The sequence below is a fragment of the Phasianus colchicus genome, chromosome 18 (assembly GCF_987193195.1).
Source record: "Phasianus colchicus chromosome 18, bPhaCol1.hap1.1, whole genome shotgun sequence".
Classification (NCBI taxonomy): Eukaryota; Metazoa; Chordata; class Aves; order Galliformes; family Phasianidae; genus Phasianus; species Phasianus colchicus.
In genome coordinates, this window is record NC_143453.1 from 9784849 (window position 1) to 9807914 (window position 23066).

The 23066-nt window shown below is 38.2% G+C and overlaps 1 protein-coding gene across 6 annotated transcripts in view; it reads right to left on the reverse strand.

Annotated features, from left to right (window-relative positions):
- Window positions 1–23066, reverse strand: part of TMEM132D (transmembrane protein 132D) — a 216689-nt gene that overhangs the window by 59570 nt on the left and 134053 nt on the right. For all 6 annotated transcript variants that reach the window (XM_090152598.1, XM_090152597.1, XM_090152599.1 and 3 more), the window contains one exon: window positions 20958–21141. In XM_090152598.1, coding sequence (XP_090008724.1) covers window positions 20958–21141 — 184 coding nt within the window. The remainder of the gene's footprint in view (window positions 1–20957; window positions 21142–23066) is intronic.

Consider the following 23066-nt stretch of genomic DNA (forward strand, 5'->3'; position numbering starts at 1 on the left):
ACCCATGTTCTGTGGAAGCTAATGCCAAACCCTGTTCTTGGGTATCTCAAAGAATGGCAAGGCTCAAGATGACTAATTTTCCATAGGGCTACAATCAGACCTGCAGCAGGGATGCTCAGCCCTGAAAAGGCAGAGGGCTGGAAAGGAGACTGCTGGGGAACCTGCCTTACATTCCTCATTCTTGCTTCTGCAGCACTGGCAGAAGTTGAAGTTGCTGAGCTTTTCATTGCGGAAATGTCTGGGTTTTTCTTAAAGGTGCATTTTTTATACGAAGCATATATTTTGCTGTCATGATGTAGTATGATCTGAATTTATCTCCCTCCGAACACCTGGTATTTCATCCTCCCATCCCCACTTGCTTTCACAGCCTTCCATGGAGAGGTTACTGCTAAAAATGGTGCTCCCAATAGAAGGCAAAGCAAAACAGCAACAACCTTGCAGTCTCTCTTCATCACCATGGTTATTATTGTTTCAGGAAATGATCAAGATTTCAGAGGTCTGCTATGTCACCCTGTTTTAGCAGTGTGTTCTTGGGAATTGAATGACTGAAGGCAAAGAGAGGTTCATTGTCCTGTACTACTATTTACAGTGAAACATGTTCAACAATTAACTCAGGATGTGGGTAAACCACTGCCAGTAGCGGCAGCAACGAGTAGAGTTGCTAAAAGAGCCTGTAACAGAAACACAACAGAAACACAACATTCTTTGTATTTACATCCTGGTGTTTTCCAGAGAAGGGAACCAGTCTCTAAGCCCTAATCCAAGTAAGGGGAAGGAAAAGAGATGTTGTTAAGGGCTGTGGATAGTGCTAGAGATAGGAGTTTTAGGATTAAAATGGATGATGAAAATATACTCTAACTGTTGGGAAACACTTCTTGACAAACACCTGACCATAAAAACCCAGTGCAAAAGCAGTGAAGTCCCAGTTGTCTCATACACATTAGAATAGACTAGATATTTATGAACATTATGTAGATATTTATGAACATTTAGGGATATAACAACCATTTAAGATTTGGAACACTGCATACATTTCTGAAGCATTTTTGCTTCTTGAGCACTGAAATATGCCCTAAAACTTCCTGGAAATGATTCTGCAGTTCTGCTATGAGAACATAAGAAATATCATCAATATTTCTCAGGCATAAAAACTTAGAGATGATTGCAAGCTGTGGCCTTTGAAGAAAACATAGCTGATGGAGAAACATTCAGCTAAAAATGGTTTTCTGGCTACTGCTGACATGTGGATGCTTGTCAAGGATGCAAACCTTGGCCAGTTTATGAACAGCAGCTGGCTTAGAAATACTTTTTACACCGTATTTTTTTTCACAAGGTGCACACATCTAAATATACTCACATTTATCAGGCACTCACACAACCAAGCTACATGACTTCATAAAGGACACGTTAGAGTTATCTTCTGCCATCAGATCATTTCATCGTATTTGAAGTTAAGTACGTTAATGTATCTTGAATTAATTCTCCTGGTGTTAAAGTGCAAACTGGGCTAATAAAAGTGACACATTGGCTTTTTCAGAGAATGATGTTCAGCTTATGGAGAATGTCAGCATAAATGAAAATTAGCCTCAAGACAATGTTAATTACGTTTTATCCATTAGTAGAAGGGTAATTGAACCACTCATTTTCACTGTAAAGAAAACCCTTCTGGCTTCATAAAGGAAACTATTGTATTTAATGTGCTAATTAAAGTCTAACAATGTAAAAATATGCAAAAGAAAGAAAAGCAAAATGCAGGTAATCTATATCCACTATGTAGTGTAATGACCATCCTGGACATAAGTTTCATTGCCCTCATGTGCTTACAGAGACTTCAAAATGCACGACAGAAAACTCAAACAATGGTGTCTGAAGAAGCAATCAAGACTTAATGACATGAACGTGAAACCCTTAGAGATATGTATTCAAAGTGAAACAAAGTCTGGATGTAAATTGGAATAGCCAAAAATAAGTAAATAAACATCAAGAAGAAACAAGTAAAGACTGGCCAATCACCTGTGATAAGTCGGGAACCCATTTTTTCAGTCACTACATCAAATGTTATTTTGATATCTGTGAATAGTTACATTAATAATTTGATTATTGATAAACAAAGGATACTTTAATAAAGATATGTTTGGATTGCTGCGCTGCTCCTGCTGTGCACATGTGCACTGCCCATGGAATGCCCATAGATGATTAGGAAGATTCATATAGCTCTATTATCAATCTCTATTTTCTTTCCAACATTGCATTTTATTTGTGCTGGACTCACTCCAGTGAGAAGTTACTGGTGGAAGAAATGTTTTTGTTTGTTTTTCTCGGATATTTTAAAGCAAAAGATGTACTTTGAAACTGTTCAGAGTCTGGAAAGATATTAAGGTTGGGCAACGTGTTTCAAGGTGAGCTGACAGATAACGTTATCAAATGCCCATGCTAACAGCTAATTACACCATTTTATCATGTATACAAAGCACTTTACACTTATAAACAGAAATGCATATTCCCTAGCAGTGTTAAAAAAAAACCAAACAACTGTTATGTTCTGCATGTTATAGAATGTAGAAATCCAGTGTCCGTTTACCCTCCCCACAGATGGATATATTTTGTACAGCCTAGGCCAGAATGACTGAGATGCTAAGTGAAAGTAAAAGATTAGACAGAACACTTGTTCAAGAATCTCACTGCCATCTTGGCATTATGTCCTTCCTTCTGCCATTGCTAATGTCAATAAATTAGACAAGTGCAACCAGTCCTGAAGTGATGAAATCTGCTTGTGAGCAAATACTATTGCTCCTATAAAAATCCTATAAATACAATGGAGTCATTTACATCAGCCAGAAAAAGTGTAGGGAAACGTCTGGGCCAAGATTTAGTTGCAGATAGCATTATGCAGTACCTGCTCAGTGTTCAATAGAATCCAAATTAGATTCTTGAACTTACTGACACCAAGGGCAGCATCTAGGCAGAGTTATAGTGAGTTCAGAAATCTTGCTTCTATTTTATGAATTAAAAGCCAAAAAAATGTGCTCTATCCAAAAATAATAATTTTGAAATCAACCTTTATCACAATATTACCATGAGCATTGAAAAGGATTATCTTATTACAAAAATGAAATGACTTAAATTTATCCTCATTATTGTTTCCGAGGGAAAAAAAAAGTTTTTTTTTTTTTTTATTTCATTGTGGATGAAGCTGCTATTTGCATTTAAATGAAGACATCTGAAGGAGAGGACTAGCTAGAAAGTTAGGGTGGTGGTTTTTTTTTTCCTTTTGAGGAGGAGATTTCATTTCATTTCAGTATTATCCTATAATACAAACCTAACTCTACTTTCTACTTCATTAAATAGTCAATCACAAACTAATTTCCAAAAATTGCCATAGAGAGTGAGACTCTGATTATTCCCAGTTGAGGCTTTGTAACAACTGTTGGTATCCCCTAAAATCTGACATCAGCAAACAAATGAGGCATTTCCATATTTTCTGTATAATATGGATTAAAAAAAATTTTTTTTTGCTGTCTTATCAGAATAGATGCATTTTAACAATCTACTTTCTTAATACTACAACCAGAAACGGGCTTACACCAAAACAAAGGGTTTACAAGCCATGCCAATATACTCTGTCATAGGGAGCGTCTCCGGTTACCCCATTATAACCTTCGTAGAAGGGAGTTCTGGCTGTCTCCCTTATCTGTGCACCTGACAAAGACAAAAAGATGGCTCGAGCAAGGCACTGAACTGGCAGTAGCAGGGCAGCGGTTGTTGATCGAAACGTTCATCAAACAGAGCAAGCCTAACAAGATCTCACGCCTTGCTGGAGGGAGTGGGTAACATCAAGTCACACCACTGGGAGTCAATGCTTTAAAAAAAAATCAATCTCTTTTAGTCCACCAGCTGGCTCCAGCTGATTTGCTTGACTTGTGAATTCAGCTAGTTCTTATTAGCTGAGTAGAATCTAATATACAGGTCCAGTGATCTACCGAGGTATAAGGTTGATGCTCAAATTAATACGTGGAGCTTCTCCTTAAAATGAGAGATGTTAGGCAGATTATCTGTGCTTCATTTCTATGTATGGAAAAGCACAATGTCCTTTTAATTGTAACTATACAGAGACACAACTTCTAAAGCTGTTGTATCAGCTATCTGCCAGATACACAGAGAATAAAATGGAAAAGATTTATTGTATCGTGGCAGGCATCTCACTTAAATGATTTTCAAGAATAGTAATTTTAAAGAAAGCATTAAATCAACTCAAGAAAGTTTCTATCTAATGTAGCAGGAATATTCCAGACATAGTAAAGAAAATAAAAACTTAACGTTAGAGCCAAGCAGAAAGCAGCAGAGAAGGAATTCTAAGGCTGAAATCCTTCTGACATATGTATTCATGCACAGCCTATCAAAGTCAATGAGAATTCTGTGCGCATATTCAAGGACAGAATTTGGTCTGAAGGGATGAATTTTCAAAGGATGCCGATTTTTTTTTCCTCACACCCAGCATTTGCATAGGCTCATTAACATTTGCAAAATGGGTACCTGTGCCCTTAAAGAGGTATTTCAGAGTGCAATTACTCATTTTGCTGGCATAAATGTAGGATTCGTTTTGGTGCAATTTTTCAACGTGGCCCATTTAAGAATACAGAGAAAGGATAGTGTATTTATTGATATAGTCAGGAAACTGATTTAATATGTTCTGAATCCTTCAATCTATTCTTCAATAATGCCCAAGAGAAACATCCTACATCCAGGTCACAGTTCATGCTCTCCAAAAGTCTTCAAAGAAAAGCACTCACTTTTGTATATGCCTAACAGCATTGACCAGCTGAACTAAATACTGCATTACTTCACTAATCAAATTCCTTGCAGCCAAAACCTATTTGTAACCCTTAAACAACATCCCACAAGTTACAGAAGCCTCACCTACAGAAATGCTGATCCCAGAAGATCTGTTGCCAATGCTGAACAGTAATACTTAGAAACATAACTAAAGCTGTTTATAGAAATAATGCATGAATTAGGATTTGTTTTATAACTAAAGCCAGATAAAATGATGAAAATGTTGAAGGAAATGAGAAGTGTGCTCTACAAATAACCTATATCTACTAGTTGACATGTGTAGCAGACAAGAACAGGAGCAGTAAAATTCCAAGTCCTGTGAGAGGAAGACTGCATTAAACATAAACATATGATGGTGAATAAGCATTTTAATGGACAACACACCAGCAACAGCTTTGCCTCTGTTGGGCAATTACAGCTAGTTGCTACTGAGATATAACTCATATATATGACTTTACTCTGCTTTTGACTCCTTAGCACTGGGTACGTCTGGATGAAGCTAATAGGGGACTACATGCCTCCTCTGTGCCCTGTATCCTCCAGTACTCTTGGGCTCACTACAGGTAAATATTTTGTTTTTTCTTGGCCATCCCCCTCCACTCCTCACCTCATCTTTATCTTTTATATGAATCTGAGGATGTTAGCAACAAACTTTCCTCAAGGTAAGGTTGGAGTAGAGTTTCTGTGCTTTGCAGACGTGTTCAGAGAAATATTAAGTATGATTGCTTGTCCAAACTGTGGTTTCATCTTAGAAATAGCAATAACCTCCCCTACATACAAAATACACACACACTTTGGAAGCTCAGGTAATGCTTTCATATGGAGAAGCAGCAAAATAAATGATACTCTCAGGAGAAAAAAAAAATATTTCAATCTTTTGGAATAGTTTTCTTCTTCCATCTAAAACATCCATCTACTAATTTTATAGATACAATTTTCATGCACACTAGTAATAACTTTTTTTTACCCATTTACTAAGTTGTACAGATAAAAGCAATGGAAAAGCTGTGGTCATTATGTTGCACTCAGATGTCCTTGGCAGCGCTTTTCTCTGAATTCAGTAATGTTCACTGCAGAGAAGTTAGCCATGGTTATAAAAATTAAGCAATACAATACTCTCTGAGTGCTGAATAGAAAGAAAAAAAAACCAAAACACTTATAAATAGACAAAAGTGAGACGTTTTATGAGGTCTAAATTCCATGGTAAATCCTTGAATTTCTTAGCATTCTTTCTGGTGCAGACAATTGATAGTTGGAAGAGTATTTTTAATATACCTTGAAGAACTTGTGATGATCTCTCAATTCCCTTCTGCACCGATACCCAGCACAAAAGCAGGGCATCATTTTCATCATTTAAACACTCAGCTTTCCTGAGTAAGCTGACAGTCTGCCTATAGGTGTGTTCAGAAGTATCAAGAGGCCCATGGCTCACAGCTCTAATAACGACATCTTTATTAACAAACTCATTTTCATCTCTTCCCAGCAAATTCTGAAAATCAATCCTTTCCCCCAATACCTATGAGCAGTTTAGAGGAGGGCAGCTGCAAGTGATTTGTGCAGCCATAAAGAATTGTGGTCACATAGTAGCACAGCTCCTGTGGATCTCTTCTTACATAAATAATTGCATTTGCTCAGCATTGGGGATTTTCCAGCAATATGAACCACTTATACAAGCAAGGTGTGAAATGCTCGCTTTGGCTTTCTCTCCTGAGTTTCAACCAAAAGGCAGAAAATTTATGTGGAAAGAGAATCAGACAGACACAAACAGGAGCAACAAAACAAAAACAGCTTCCTGGCCACAGCAATCTATCTTGCTTTAAATAAAACCAATTGGAGCCCATTAACAGATAGTTTTTCCTTCCTCCACAACCCTGAAGGACACAGCGACAAGGTAAAGTGCTCACATTTGCTGCAGCTGGACTAACCCTTGTTTTCCACAGCAGTTTTTCTTGGGTTGATGTTTAGAGTTATTTGTCAAATGCCTCAAATGAATCTCAAACTACAGCCTAAACCAAAGCCGCTGATCCCAAATTTTCCAAGTTTTAGATCAGTATCAGCCTGTATTTAACCACTGCTCGCACTGATTTTTTTCTTCCAAGATCCAGCAAATGGGGAGACGTTTCTCAGGGGCTTTTTGGTGTTGAACAGAAAAAAGGAATGTGACTTCTTTTTGAGGACCATTCCATCCTACAGGGGGCCACGGGGACACCAGTGCTACCAGCTCCTTCTCAAGGTGCCACTCTGGTGCTCTCTCATCACCTCTCTCACTCTGACAGGCGCTCTCCTGGCATCTCAGTTATGAATACTCATGTTTTACAGAGATCTGCCAACATCCAGGCGGAAAGAAAGAAAGAGTCAGCATTTACTGTGCAGAGGAGCTCCATATAGCATGAGGGAGAATCTCTCACATTAAGTGCTCCATCTTGTGATACCACTGAAATACTGCTAGTGCAATCCTTATGAAAAGTGGGCAGGTCTAGCAAAGATCACAGAAGTGCTGTCTTTAGAGAGTTATTTAGTAAACGCAACATGAGCATAAGTTAGGTTCTGTAGGCACTTACTGGAGCACTCTTCAATATTTCTTGGTATTAAGATTCTTAAAAATGGGAAATCAGTTATATGCTTTCTTTGAACCATTTGCGCATAAAGCAACTCTTGATTAATTCAATTAAGAAAAACAAAAAGAAGAGGCAATGAGAGCCGAATGGCAGGTATTTCTAAATGTCAGTTTGTTAATGGAACACGTATCAGCTACAATAATATTCCCATCCTTCCTTTTCCTGGCTACTTCCCACCCTTGCTTTTATTACTATTGCCCCTCAGTCCTCTCTGTGCATTAATTAACACTACTAAAAGAATTAAGCAGATGTACAGATTTGAGTACATGCAGTGTCTTTTGAAGGGGAACAGATATTCTCTGTTCTTGTTAGTTTGGGTGACCTTTCTGTTGGTCAGGAACAGTGCAAATCAGACAAGGAAAAGCGAATAGGAAGACGTTCACATGTGTGCTGCACATGCTGAACTGTGATGCAGTTCTATCCGTGGGAAGGTGAGATAAGACATCCAGTAGAGGGCAGTGGGAAGATAGGTATGAAGTTGAAATAATTAGTGTATCCTGTTTATGAGAGTATCCAAATTCTTCCCCTCCGTTGTCAGCATTTATAGAAGTTTCTACTGAAGGAATTCAGATAGCTTAGGAAATATTATATAACTACAACTAGTACTTCTTCAAAAGAGAGGAATAGAACAAAACCCCATGGTATCCTTGTTAGACAGGTGAAGAAGTGGATGCGCAGATGGGCCAGCTGCGTTTAGAAATGATAGAATTGCTTAAATGCACTTAGAGAACCTGGTTTTGGAGGAGGAACTGAAATACCTTCTTTTGATTCTGCAACCAAAGTTATCAAGATCTGCTTCCATATCAGTACTTCAAATTATCTAATTGATCTTGTCTAAAAAATGACAATCAAAGTTTCAGATAGTTTCTCGGAGATTACATACTGCTCTTTTTTTTTTTTTTAATGCTATTACATCTTTGTCTCTTGTAATTCAGATTTTATATGCTATAGCATAGCTTTGACTGCATATAAATATCCTCATTACATTAAGGATATATTTGTTCCAGTCCAACATTAGGATTGTGAAATACAAACCTACACAACAGCCTTTTACCAGATATACTGTTAGAGAGTCTGAAAACACCAAGACGACCCAAATGCAATGCTACCAGTAGAAACTACAGCTCTGTTTGTGCAGCCTAACTGCTTTTTAATGACACAGCAAAATAAAGGGGCCTTTACTTTGTTAAGCTACGAGCATCTGTAGGCATAAACAAGTAGCCCATGTATCTACAGACACTGTACCGTGACATGCTACTGCATTACTAATAGTTTGGCTAGTTATCAAATCTTTTTTTTTTTTGGAAGATTCACATTTACTAACTGCTGTCAGACATCATCAGCAAGAAGTCTTATAATTAAGATCTGCTCCCTACCGGAAAGAGAGCAAAACTACTATTACAAACTCACTGACATTTAATATGCATCCAGGCTGGACACTTCAGAAAGTAACAAATAAAATCTGTGAATCCAAAGAGAATATAAATAGAAAACCAGCAGATGATCAGAGCACCACCTCATGCTGCATGCAGGAGATAACAAAGCAGGTGATCTTGTTCTTGACAGTGCTGGATCGAACTCAGCTCACAAGGGAGCAAAAGCATTTCTTGGCCTGCCAGATGTTGCAGAGGTGATAACTGCCCAGCTGTTTATTTGGGCATGCTAAACCATTCAGTGTCACAACCACAGAAAGGGGTGCTTTGCTGGAATACAAAAGCAAAAAAAAAAAACAAAAACCAACAACCCTGGCTATCAGGTTGCATGCTGCCCAGAGGGAATTTACTACAGTGATGAAATCAGGTCAACTCTCAAGGTCTCTGGAAGAGTGTTGGCTTCTGTTTTATTCAGATTCTGCTTGTAGCAGGGCAGGGAAAGGTGATAGTGTTCCACATAGAAACCTCAGTACCACTGATAAATGGGATTTGCAAGAAAAATGATTTCAGCTCTTTCTTTACTCAGATTTTTTCTCAGCTTCTCAGCAGGGTACATTCTTCACTGACATCCCTGTGCAATTTCACCAAAATGAAGAGAAGAGCATACCTTCTGACCTTAATCTTTGAAGTCTTTTGGACTACAAGAATCTATATGAGATGTGCAAAACAGTGAAATCTGCCTCCTCAATTTCCTAAAACAATTTCTGGTGGTGCTTCTTTCTATTCTTGTTAATCTGGATTATTAGGATGTATGGAAGTCAGAGAAAAATATTTTCTGCTTCCCAATCTTTTCCAGTTATTAGCCCATCTCTTGATGTCTAATGTCCCAGACTCACAGAATCTTAGTTTCTGTGAGATTCAACCTCATCCTTAGCTGCTGGAATGCCAGAAATTGCCATCTCAGCCTGCACTGCAGAACAACTGCTTTCCTCTGTCTCCAGTAGTTCGGCTGAATTCATCCTGAAAGAAGAACATCATCTTTCAGCTGGAAACCCTTTCGTTTTTTTGTATCTTACTGCTCTTCTAAACAGAAATGTCATAAAAACAGGCTAACTTGGCAGATTTTCCTCCTGAAAAGAAAAAGGTAAAATTTCTGCCTGAGGACTAATCACGTTATATTTTCCTTTCATAGCACAGATGCCAGCAGACAATACAGAACAGCCTTGTGCTGGGCCAGGATAAGGGCAACCAGAGTGATCTGAGTACATGAATTTTTCAAAAGGAAAACAAACAAACATAATTGTCAGCCTGGATATTGTCACATTTGCATGTCAGACAACAGGAAAAAGCTGATGCTACTGAGAAGTAATGAAGGTTTCGGGTTGTTTTTTTTCCTTCTTATTTTTTCATCTAGATGAGTTTATTGCTCAGAATCCTAGTAAAAATTTCTGTTCATTGGGTCTCATAATCTCAGGGTCCCAAATTACTTCTTCAAGCCCTTCTGCAAAAAAAAACAGACAAGCTCCATTACCTGAGCTTGTTCACATCTAGGAAACAAATAGGATGAATTACTTTCAGAGTGACCTATGTTTACTGACATCCAGGTAGCATGGGGCCCTGGTCAATCTGATCTAATACTTGATTTAGTGGTTGGGAACACTGCCTGTGGTAGGGAGTTGGAACCTGACGATCCTTGATGTCCCTTCCAACCCAAACTGATATGATATCCAACCAGAATCAGAACCATACATTTATATACATGGTATATAAATAGATATATATGTATATATATTTATATAAATATAAAGCAGTCTCCGTCCCAGAAAACACACTGCTTGCTAAGACAGCAGAGACGCATCTAGATGAAAGTGGAAGCAAGGAATGGAAAGATCATCAGTCTCACAGGACAGCCCAGCTATACTCCCACAAAACACCAACAAAAATGCTCATTCTCTGTGCATCTCTTCCCATCTTAATAAGGAAAAGACAAACTAGAAGCGAGGAACATTGGAACTGTACTCTTCCTTTCACCTAAAGACCTTCCACTCAATCTGTGGGCACAAGGAAAACAAAGCTGAGAGTTACAGAAATAAAGGTGAGAATTACTTCAGAAGTTTAAATTAAAATATAATTTTTTTACAATAAGAACTTAATGAATTATTTAACAGACCATGGAATAAAACATGCCACTAACATACAGAATGTGATGGTAACTTTTACTACATCTGCTCAACCAAGTTCCCAATGTAGGAGAGCTCTGGTTTTCTTGCCATACCACCTGCAGTACACATCTATTCTATTCTGGTTTAGTTTATGACCAAATTAGATGCATAGTTTAGAACTTTTTTTACATATATTTTTTCTTCTCCCTGTTTTAAAAGTTGGAATGCTTGATTTTCCCCTCAAGTCTAAATTTTTTTGTTATTTTTTTAATGGTTTCTGTTATTACCAGTTCAGCAGAGCTATATATTAGATTGCACCCAATTATGACTATGCAACTTAGCTTCATCTTCCTGTTTTTAAGATAAGAGAGAAAGCCCATACCTGAAAACAACACACCTTTTTTCCACTATAACAGAAAGAATAGTTATCAAAATCAAAGATAATTTGCATTACAAATTGATAAGCAGAAACTGGGATTTTTAGAAGGATTTACAGTGAAAGTACTATAGTGTACTTTATGAAAGTACACTTCTTTTCTATATACATGTAAAATTTTATTTTATTTTGAGTACTATTGATTTTGAACATCTGAAAGTCCTGTTACCTATTTTCAATTTGTCAGGACTGATTTGCTTACAAAATGCAGTGGTTTAAATACTTACTTTCACACTGTCTGGGGCTGACGGGTTTAAGAAACAGAAGTTTAGCACTGCAGAAAAAAGTCACTTTGAACTGTGACTACTGTATCTCCAGGGTAGTAATTTTGCAGAATCCTACTCCAGGGTAGTGATTCTGTTATGTTATGATAGAGCTGCAAGTAAGTGGTATGAAAAAGAATATGATTTTTTTTTTTAATTTTGCATTTACATTTCTTATATGCCTACAATTTAGACTCTTTAAATGTCAAGGTTTTTTAAAAGAACACTTTTCACATTTTAAGGTTTTCAGTTTCTGTATTCTCTTCACAATTACCAACGACACCAGCAATTACAAAACAACATGTTAGGTACTCTGAAATCTCAGCTAGAGAGGTTTAACATTTTACTTTGTTTTTCCTCATCCCTTTTTGAAGGTCACAATAAAAATGAAGCAAACAACCCCTTACACAATTCCTTTTCTTCGCACTCAGTAAACACGAAGTACTGAGATCTTGGTTCTGCATGGTTTGGGTCCATGCTATCTACCTTCAGCCAAGTCCCCATGGTCCTGGTTCAAGATGAGCAGAACCACTCCTGGATGCCATGAGTTTATATTGCTCCTTCTAATGCTGCTCAGCAGCACCTGAACAGATCCTTTTGCACAGTCCAGTAAGTGAATTTCTCCCTAGGCAGTACAGTGCATGACTCAAGCATCCAGCTGGATCACAGTCTTCTGCTTTGCTTTATCCCTGCCTAAACAAATGTATTTCCCCTTCTGAGACTCTGCTGTCCCCCGCAGAAAGCCAGCGTGAAAGAAAGGAGAAAGGCAGTACAGGACCAGAGAGCTCCCTGAACATACATTCTTAATTAGGAAGAGAAGGTTCAGACACACACTGCATATAAACTCTGTTTCTCAAATTCATTACACAAAGCAAAACAACAAAAATCACCACCAAGGCAACACCTCTGCTGGCTGTGTGCCACAGATCCTGCTCTGGGAGAGGAACGTCCAGAATTGATTCTTTTTCATGTGGTGCAGCAGCACATGCCCTGTCCATATCCTAATACCTATCCTTCTCAGAAAGAGCAGTCAGCACCAGCAGGGGCTGCCCTGGAAGGTGATGGGGTCACTGTCCCTGGAGGTGCTCAGGAAACTTGGAGGTGCAGCACGGTGAGCAGGCATGGTGGGAGAGAGTTGATGGTTGGAATTGGTGATCTCAGTGGCCTTTTCCAACCTTGATGTTACTACAATTCTATATAACAGAGGTTGAGGTTACCCCGATCTTACAAGTTTTGCCCAAATTTTGCTCCTGAACCTGTCATTTCCAGAGTGGTACCGGCTGAAGTGGCTTCTGCCCCTCCACAGGTCAAGCTGCTGGTCTTGTATGGGTGGGTGATGAATCAAAGCGAGGGACCAAGAATTCAGAAAGATCCAGTGGAAAAGAAAGAGATTTTCACCTAAGCTCAGCTCCTCAGCCCAGCCCTGCAGCAGCTGCATGAGTGTTTGTAATAACCCAACTGAGAGCCAGGTGGGGTGAGGAGTAAGCATTACTCAATCTAGCAATGCTGCTGAAATACAATATCCTCACCTGGTCAGGAGCCAGTATTCACCTTACTGTCTGCCTCCCATGGAGCCAGCACCTCTCAGACCCAGCAAACAGTCAGCAACTTAAAATGAGAGCCAGTTACACACAGTGCCCACTGCTTCCATATCCTGGCCCAGTGTTTAATCCACTGTCCCTCACCCTCTTTGGCTGGACTGCTGTGTCTGAGGACATCCCACAGAGAGTAAAGAATTCTTAAAACCACTGGCTGACAATTAAAAGGAGGATGGAAGAGTCAGAGAATAATTCTCTTAATTGACTACTCTTCTTGCTACTTGTAATCTAGAGGAAATCTAATTAATTCTGCATGAAGTACGACTATTCTGTAGTGAAGTGTAATTCCTGATCTCTGGGGCTTCGGCTTACCAGTTGTCAAATTATCCAATTACACACTTGTTAAAATCCATTTTGGGGAGATTTCCATGGCTTGTAAATAAATAATTTCAAAAGCTTTAATCCTCAAAGGAGAGGGGAAAAGGGGAAGCCCTAGCCCCTTAAAATCACAAAACAGATGAATATGATGTCAAGAAGCTGAAAAGTGTGGTGATATCCGCCTGCTTTGCTCTAGCAGTGGTGATGGGTGTATTTCAGCAGCAAGAAATTTGCTGCTCCTTTTTCAGCAATGTTTTATTCAAACCACTAATCTGAAGGGAACCAATTAAGACAACATCCCTTTCACTATGCCAAAAGGGAAAAATCTTCTCATAACCACATAAATTAAGAGGTGGGAAACCGACAGAGGCTGCAGCTCAAGTCAGGGATATTGATGGGCTGGAGCAAGGCCAGCACAGGGCCACCAAGCTGGCTGAGGGAGTACATGGCATAAAGGAGAGGAAGAGAGAGCTGAGCCTGCTCAGCCCAAAGAGGAGGAGGCAAAGGGGAGACGTGTTGCTTTCTGTAGACACCTGATCAGAGCATACAGAGAAGATGAAGCCATCCAGCTGTGCAGGTAACATCTGGGGCACCTTCAGCCTCAGTTACACTGCAAATCTCACTGCTCTTTGGAAAGGCTTGCTCCAAAGGGAGGGGAAGGAGGGGTCATGTGCATCCAAAGAAAATTTCTTAAAGTACTGTAACTCTGGATCCTGATGTGACCAAATTTACTGAATCTGAGCATGGAAAAAAAAGTTGCAATTTTACTTCAGTGAAAGCAATTTAGCAATCAGAATTAAAGACTGTTTTGAATATTTACCGCTGCCTTGTATGGCAGCACTGCTAAAAATCCTGTGAGTGAAACCTGACATGAAACAAAAGAGGAACAGAAAGCAGTAATCTGTCTTCTAGAAACCAAATCTGACTGTATTTCAGTGACAGTAAGCAAACACCATTCCTCATTTAAAAATTAAATAAAATGTAAAACCTACAACTTTCAAAATTCCTTTAGTATTGAGTCTGATTAACCTACAGATATAAAGGTATTCAAAAGTAATCCAGATTAGACGCTGCGAGGCTTTCAGTGCTTACCACTGTTCATCATCCTGACTGCTCAGTGTGGGGCACTTTAGAACATCCTGACTTTAAAATCACCTGCCTACTGAAAATGAGGTCCCTCTCAGCTGGTTGAAAGCAGACTGCTCAGAAACCTTCAAATACTTCTGAAATCTTCTTTCTGAAAACTCAATTCACCACCAAGCTGCATCTGTTTTAAACGCACAACACTTTAAATGCCAATGGCTTTCCAGCAGTGTGACAAGACTGGGTCTGTGATGGACAGACCACATCTTCTAAGTCTGTGTCCACTGAAGCAGAGACAAGTTCTGGATGGAACTTGCAGTATCTGCTGTTTTCCCGTATCTTCTACATTTCACAGCATCACTCAGCCTCAGAGCAACACAGAACTACTGTCAAGGGCTGAAGGATTGAGCTTATTTCATCCCAAAACAACCGCACACTTCTAATCAAGAAAAACATACGTAACTTGCACTTAAGAAAAAACAGCAGCTGTTATGCAAAGCCGTTTTTCTTAGAGTTTAATTCGTAAGAAAAATATCCTGTGTTTGTTTCTGTTACTCTAGGGAACCTAATTTTCGATGTTCCGCATCAAATTGTGTGGCTGTCAGCAGCTTTGCCAGCAGCCAGTCTGAATCCTCATTACTCATTCCCCCACTCAGACAAAACCAGGGTGGCAGTTGCCTGCTATTATTACAGGTGATTACAGTATTAGTCAGCTAGCAACTGCAGCTCCAGGTACAAAAACAAGATTTCTAACTTCTTGTCTTAAACAACATCATCATCCTTAAGATCTTTCTCTATGAACCCATAGTAACCTTTAGCAAAAGAAAAATGTTTGATGCTGGAAAACTTGCTTAACGGCTTTCCTTGCTTGGTAATTTATGTAGCAAAAACATTTGCAGTGAACAAAAGTTATTATTTCATTGCGTGCTCAAGAGGTCAATGGAATATTTAATTGTAAAGGAAAATTGGTAATGCTTGTTATTTCAAATATTAAGAGACCCAGTGTCATCAGTAATTCTAGAAGGAAAAAAAAAATCAAAAGAATATGGCAATCATCAGATTCTGGAGGTAAGGCAGAAACAACCACTTTAGCAATTGCTTGCATGGTTTTCTCATTCTACTCTGTATGCAAACCAAAATTCTATGCTCTTGTGACACGTGCATCTGTTGCTGTGTTGGTAGTTAGGCAGAAGGAGCCTGCCAGAGCAAGGCCAATGTTTAACATAATAGCAATAATAAGTAGAGGACTGAAATTCTTAACAGGCAATTGTAATGGGAAAACAAACTCTATACATTACTCCCTTTGCAATTGAATGTATTTTCTTCTTAAACAGTCATACTGGAATACAAGGACTGTCAGTCCAGATTGCACTGCTCAGCTCCCTGCTTTGTTGTTTGGATACAGATCAGTGCCACTATCACATGCTCCAACAAGACATAAAAAATTTACATCTCCACGAAGCAAAAATGTCTCGTAGTTTCACATATCTATGATTCAATTAGTTTCTGAAGCATAACAGATTATTATGTGTTTACTGGATAAAACATTTTTCCTATTAGCTGTACAGGCTCATTACAGTTATTAGAATGTGAAATGGATACTAAACGGACTCGTGCATCACAGAAAGACTAATTAATTGGCTTTTCAATATTTCCTGTCGAAGATGCCTGAACCACAGAGGACCAATCCATAGAGTGGGCTTTCAGAGCCAGGTAAATCTGTGGTGTCAACAGTTACAGTGTCAATCTGAACTGAAAAATCTGTTTTTCGAGAAAAAACTGGCCTAGACCTACCTAGTTATGGAGGCAATAGGATATGTTTATGATGTTTATGAAAAGAAAATGATTACTTGCAGTTTCTCCCTTTTCCATTAGTAGACTTTGTCTCAGATTTACTAATATCGTCTCAATTCAAAAGGTTCTTCTTGAGAAATGCATGCCATTTAACTACACTTTTAAAAACTTGATTAATACTGCAACTCTAATTTAAAATCCATGGATTAAGAAGGTAAAAGTTTTTAAGTGGTATGTAGACATCTCATACACAAAGCTGAGTGTCAGCACAAGTGTTAATGAAAGTTGCCCTTAAGAGAGTATAGCTGTTTTTGGCTGATGTGATCTCAACTGTATTATCCATGTGGATGGGAACTGAGGTTTCGGTTCTTTCAGAGAAAAGCATTCAGTTCACCTAAAAGCATCCTAATAGCAAGCTTAAGATGGTAGATAATAAGGATCCTACTTTGGTCCCCCAGCATGGACCCTGCTATCCTGATGGATTGGCTTCCTCTGTTTGTCTTCTGAGTTCTTCAGGGTGAGGCCATAATCAAATCTGCATTTGTGCATTGCTGAGCACACTGGTGGCTAAGTCTGAGCGTGATATCAAGGCTCTACCAGAAAATAAATGGCACTAGCTAAAAATGAAATCTTTAATATAGATATATTTATATGGGCATTAATACTATAAGCATTTTTAATCCTGCAGTGGCTGCTACTGCCATTACATCTGATTCCTGTAATTATTAGGAATTATTTTAATATGGGAACACTTCCTATATAATAGATAACCTCTTTGTTGCAGCAATTTATTTTATTTATTTATTTGGTCTATTCATCCAGCTCTTTATGCTGACGGTAGAACGGTTTATTTCTTGTCAACATTTTCATTAAATGTTTATAAAGAACACCACAAGCAAGTTGAATCAATAAATTATCCAAAAGGTATAATGTTAAATTTGTGTTCAAGTTTTGGGTAAAATTTATTTAAAATGACTGTCATAAATATAGCTTCTCACAAGCCAAAACGGGCCTAATGGGTCCAAGGAAAAGAAGATGTTCATCTGCAATGGGAGATAGGGTTTGTACTCAAAGTTTCTCTGATAACTCTGCTGGAATATATATATAAGTGGAAGGTTTTTCTTTTTGTTTATTTAACCAAAAAGTATTTTTCCATATTCTAAGAGAAAATGAAGTTGACACAACATTTTCCAGTTAAAGGAGCCTTCTAATAAGGGATTTATCAGCCCTAGTGCTAACACATCCCCCTATGAGATTCATGAAGCAGAGATTTTGCTCTGATTCCTTATCAGTGAGATCATATACTAAATTTATATATTAAATAAACTGAGGGCACCAACAGAATAGGTTTGGGACATATGCACAGCGAAGGCAAGTGATTTGCAGGTCCAGAGCTGGTTCAGTTAAGAACCAGACAAGGTATATTTTTTTTCATCATTTTTGTTATTGTTATTTACAGAACGGATTTCAACTTATCCATTTACCAGCATGTCATATCTGCCCTCTGCTTTCCTCATTAGGGATTATCTTGTATGTACACAGATGGCTACAGAGCTCATGCGTCTCTCATCCTCACCTAATCATTAAGGTTCAACAAAAGGTGAACACGACAATTATGAAAAAGCTCAGAGAATATTTAAAAAACAATAAGAATCAATAGCAGCAAATGTGCAATTTGAGTGATTAAACCCATGCCGTTCATCACCTAGGAAAACAGGAGAGAAATAGAACAGGAAAGAAACACCAGAAAAAAGTCAAATAGGAATTGGAAGCTCTTTCGTATACCAATAAAATATAATGCATCATTTTCTAGAAAATTCAAGCATACATTCTCACTGTCAGTCACATTACATTGCCCATCCTCAACTCAGAAAATCTCAGTAGTTTAGCATGTTCAAGATAGTTAATGAACAAATGGGCCGTATGCCCTTTTACTGCCATATTTTGAAGTTCTTAAGAGGAGCTAGAGTTTGTGTCTCAATGTATATCTTCACCCTCTGAATGAAGAACTTCTTGCTAACATCTAACCTAAATAACCCTTCTTTCAGTTTAAATCCATTCCCCCTTGTCCTATTGCTATCTACCTGAATAAAAAGTCAGTCCCCCTTTCTACATAGGTTAAAACGTAGGCATTGCTGGTGTCTCCTGATACGGATATTTAAGTCTTTTCGTTGCAATGTTTTCCAAGATTTTGAAAAAAAAAAAGAAAACAGGAAGCTCTAAATAGGCCATTCTTCTGCTTTGCAATTTACAAATCCATAACAGCTGTCAGAAAAGACTACAGAAAAAAAAAGATGGTGCAGAGGTGGTATGTGTTAGTCTATTAAAAAACAAACAAACAAACAAAGCTCCGTCTAATGTTAAAGCAGTAAAACGGTTCTTTTGAAAAATTAATCTGCAATTGAAATATTCAAGAGTATTTCTTTTTGGTGCTTTTAAACATGAAATTACGTGTTCTGCTAAGAAGCCCAGAAACACGAACCCAACTTAACTCCAATCTACTGAAGGAGAGAATATAGCACTTTGCCTTCATAATGGCTCCTCCTAAACAGAATAAAGTATTCGTTTTTATTACAATTATTTAAAATTTTAAATTACAAACCAGCTCTGCTTAAGTTCACAGGGAAATCTGAAGTACCAAACTAAGCTAAGTTACACATCTTGAAAGGTCTGCACCTGAATCATCATTTCCTGAGTAAAAAGTGTGGTGTCACAAATATTTAGAGATTTGTGATACCCCAGAGTTTCTTCCCTGACACTCCAGTTAATGCAAATAAGGTTAAAACTATTCTGAGTCTGTCAGTAATTAGGGGATCTCTGCCATTTATCTTTGCTTTCTCTGTTACCCATTATTCCAACACCTGTCGCCTTGTAAAATGTCACCTACTGATAACTTTATAGACTTTATATGACCTTTGGATTTTGTGCTTCTTGAAATTGGGCTAGCTTTTTTCTTCTCTTAATGGAAATGAAAAGAGTGAGGTGATTTGTAGCAACTTGCAGGAGAATCTGTCTTTGTTCTTATGAGCTATTTTTGGCTACTGTATTACTTTATACTAAAGAAGTTACGGATCATGGACACGTGTGAGAAGATCCAGTATTTTCTGCAACCATTAGGGCCAAAAGAAAAGAATAAGTTCTTTCATCTTTTCATTAGGAGACTAAGATAACCAACCCTCACACAATTTGGGTTATGTAAATCAGATCACCTCTGCAGCCTTAATACTCAGCCTCAATACTCCAGAGCTCATGTGACTGCACATCAGGGTCCAATCTGAAGACCTGAAATCCTCTTCTTTTATCAACAAAACAACAAAGATTACCTACTGTTCAATAGCAGGAACTAGTCCATAAAAACAGTCGTGTGAAACAAAGGGATTAGATATACAGCACTGCTTTGTTAGATGGCCACGATTCAAGATGGAAAGAGCTGTTTCAGTTGTGACATGCAGCTTGGTAATGAAAGCATGAGCCATTACAAATGGGAAGAAATATCTCTAGTGAAATAAAGCATCACAACATGTGAGTAGTTATAAAGTTGGTAAATTATAATAATAGCCATTATCACCTCTTTGAATCTGAAAGTGCATAGAACAACTTCATAGCCTTCGGTAATGGCATAATTAACAGGTTATCACTAGGCAACCATCCAGGTTACATTTTTTTAAAGGCTCTGAGATTGATTTTTGCTTTTCATTTCACTGTTAAATAATATTGTGTCAATATTTTTAGTAGATTGTCTAAAAACCAAAATGGAGCAAGTCAAACATTAGACTGCTATACTTCATCCCTGACAATGAAAAAACACAGATGGAAGAGGAAGCTCAAAAAACACTGTTTGTGCTTAGAATTTGGCTATTTAACAGTGTTATTTTTCAGATAAGCTAAAGTCTAAAGAATCAGGCATTTTTGAAACCTTATAGCTTGCACTGCGGTGGTGAAGCAGCCTATCTGAATACATTTATGTAGAACAGACAGAAGTCTGTGTACTATACTTTGGGTTCTCCAGACAATTAAAAATCACTCAGAAGTCACACCATGACTTCCACTTTTCTTATTCCAAAATAATCCTGGAATCAGAATTGAAAGGCAGAAAAAAAATGTGATTTGGGAAGCCCTTTACCCTAGAACAAAGGTAAGACTATCTGTGACTCAAGTAACACACACATCACATTGAACTGTTTGTCCAGGGATTCTATTCCATGAAACAAGTCTGAGCACTGGGAATTCCACAAATTCAGCTCCTGCCTCCAAGAAGTCAATGCATACATCAAAGAGAACATAGCACTGCTTTCCACAAGAAGCTGAGTTTTGCCCTCAAACATTGCACTGCTATGTGAAGGAAATTCCACGTGATAGAATTTGTTTCTCAAGGAACTGAAACCATCCCCTAGGCTTTCAGCAGATCACTTGCACCCATCAGACTCGAGAATTGTAAACCAGTATTCAAAACTTGTAGAATGCCAGACAATCTCTTACCATAGCCAAAGGGAGAACTCCTACCAGGTCCTTCTGGCTGACGTAAATCTTGGAGACTCCGAGATCAGATGTTGTATCTCCAGGATATTCTACCTGCCACGTGATGAGCTGGGTCTCAGGTAGGTCAGTCAGGTCTTCAATTTCAAAATCAATCTGCATGATTTCAGAGGAAGGACCATCCGCGCTGGAAGCAAGAAAGAAAAATAAAGGTTCCATTCACATGACTGATAAGACAGTAATATAATTGCTTTTATGTTAATAAAACATTGGATTAAGGCTCTTCCACAAAGAGGATTTGGTGGATGATGGGTTTAATAATGAATTAATCATTTGAACTTGTCTTAAGATCTCAGAGTATTTTCCATACATTCAAGTGACTTAGTAACACTCTGGGATATGGATCGCCAAGCACAGCTCCATTTTATGGCTAGAGAAACAAAGGCAGATCAACATAAATTCAAGGCTAAAGCTACATGCAAGTTTATCTGCACAAAAAAAAAAAAAAAAATCTGACTCCAAAGCTCTCTCCTTGATGAGCAAATTGTTATTTCCTCCCTGTTAAAGCAAAATACGATCAGATGTAAAGGGAGTCAGTCAATGAAACGGGAAAGCGCTGCATTAAAATTATGGTCTCCTTTTTGAAAGAGGAACACAACAGAGGTTAAAGCTCTGAATGGGATCTGTAAACATGGGCAATTCAGAGCAGAGGGTCAGAAAACACGGCAATGACTTTTTGATATTTTGCTACCTTGAGAATGTCTGCCTGAAGCTCAATTTTGTCCTCATCTAAACCAAGAGTATCTAATTTAACCAGCTGGGGGAGAGTTAAAAACAGGACTATTTAGTATTGGCCAATCTGGCCAGGATCATTGAGTAAAAACACCAGAAAAGAACGAAGACTTTAGATGTGATTTTCCAGGATACTCCAGCAATGTTGGTGCTACTGACAACTTGTCCATGTTACTTTGTCTTTATATGCTGTCCTTCATAAAAGGTTACACAGTTCTCGTAAGTGAATACCATAAAGCAGAATTGTAAAGAGAAGAAGTTAGAAAGGGACTCAAAGGTGCTGTTCTTCCAAAGCTTGTAATAAAATCAGCTACTGTATAGAAAGCAATGCAGTAAAGTTTCTATTGCGTATCTTGGCAAGGTGAGCTCTATAGTCCAGTGGCATTTATAGAGACATGAAAATACTCAATATACTGTAAAGCTGTTGGGGAATGCAGAAATTCTTAATGGTGCAGAAATCCAGGGAACACTGAGAATGACAGTGCTTTTACTTCAGTAGCATTGAAGGCCAAAAAGATCATCAATGTTAGTGCAGAGGGAAAGGAAAGAGCATGATTTCTTTCAGCAGGATGACATTCAAGGAGTGAAAGAAGGGGACAATACTGAAGTGTCACAAGTCACTTGTGTTGGGGAGCACATAGAAAAAGAAAACATTTTTCAGGATTAGAGAATCACAAAAAAAAAAATGTGCACAAAACCCAGCAGGTTTTCTTTGCTGATGTGGGAAATAGCTAACATTAGGCATATTCTTTATTAAGGCTAGTTTTGACAACAGCCCCTGTTTTGGATTCTTCCCAAGATACTCAGAATTTTTATCATGCTGGCTGAATTCAATGCTTTATCTAAAGCTACTGCTTGAAGAATTTAATCTGATCATCTTTAAGGTTTGTATTTTAATGGATGTATTGAGTCCTTGCAATCCTGGGTGGAATTTAAAAGGAGCCTGTGTGTTTCCAAAATGGAATACATTGTGTTCAATTTCTCATTTCTTCATGTAAGGAAAAAAAAAAAAAAAAAAGAAAGAAAAAAAGAGCACAATTTCTAAACTAGCACTGAATGCAGTCTTATTTCATGCTGACCAAGGTAGGATCAGAAAGCTGCTGCATACAGCTGTGGCTATGGAAACTCAGTTACCTTAATTGTATGATCAGGAATGGGCAACACATTGCCTATAAATACCTAGCAGCAGTCCTGTTTTGTACAGCTTGTTCTGTCACAGTTTCTGTGTATAAAGTACTAATTAAATCATCATATAACAAACCTTGGTTTTGAGATTCTGTTTGCCTTTATTTTTGCATTGGTGTCTGCTGCTACCAGTCA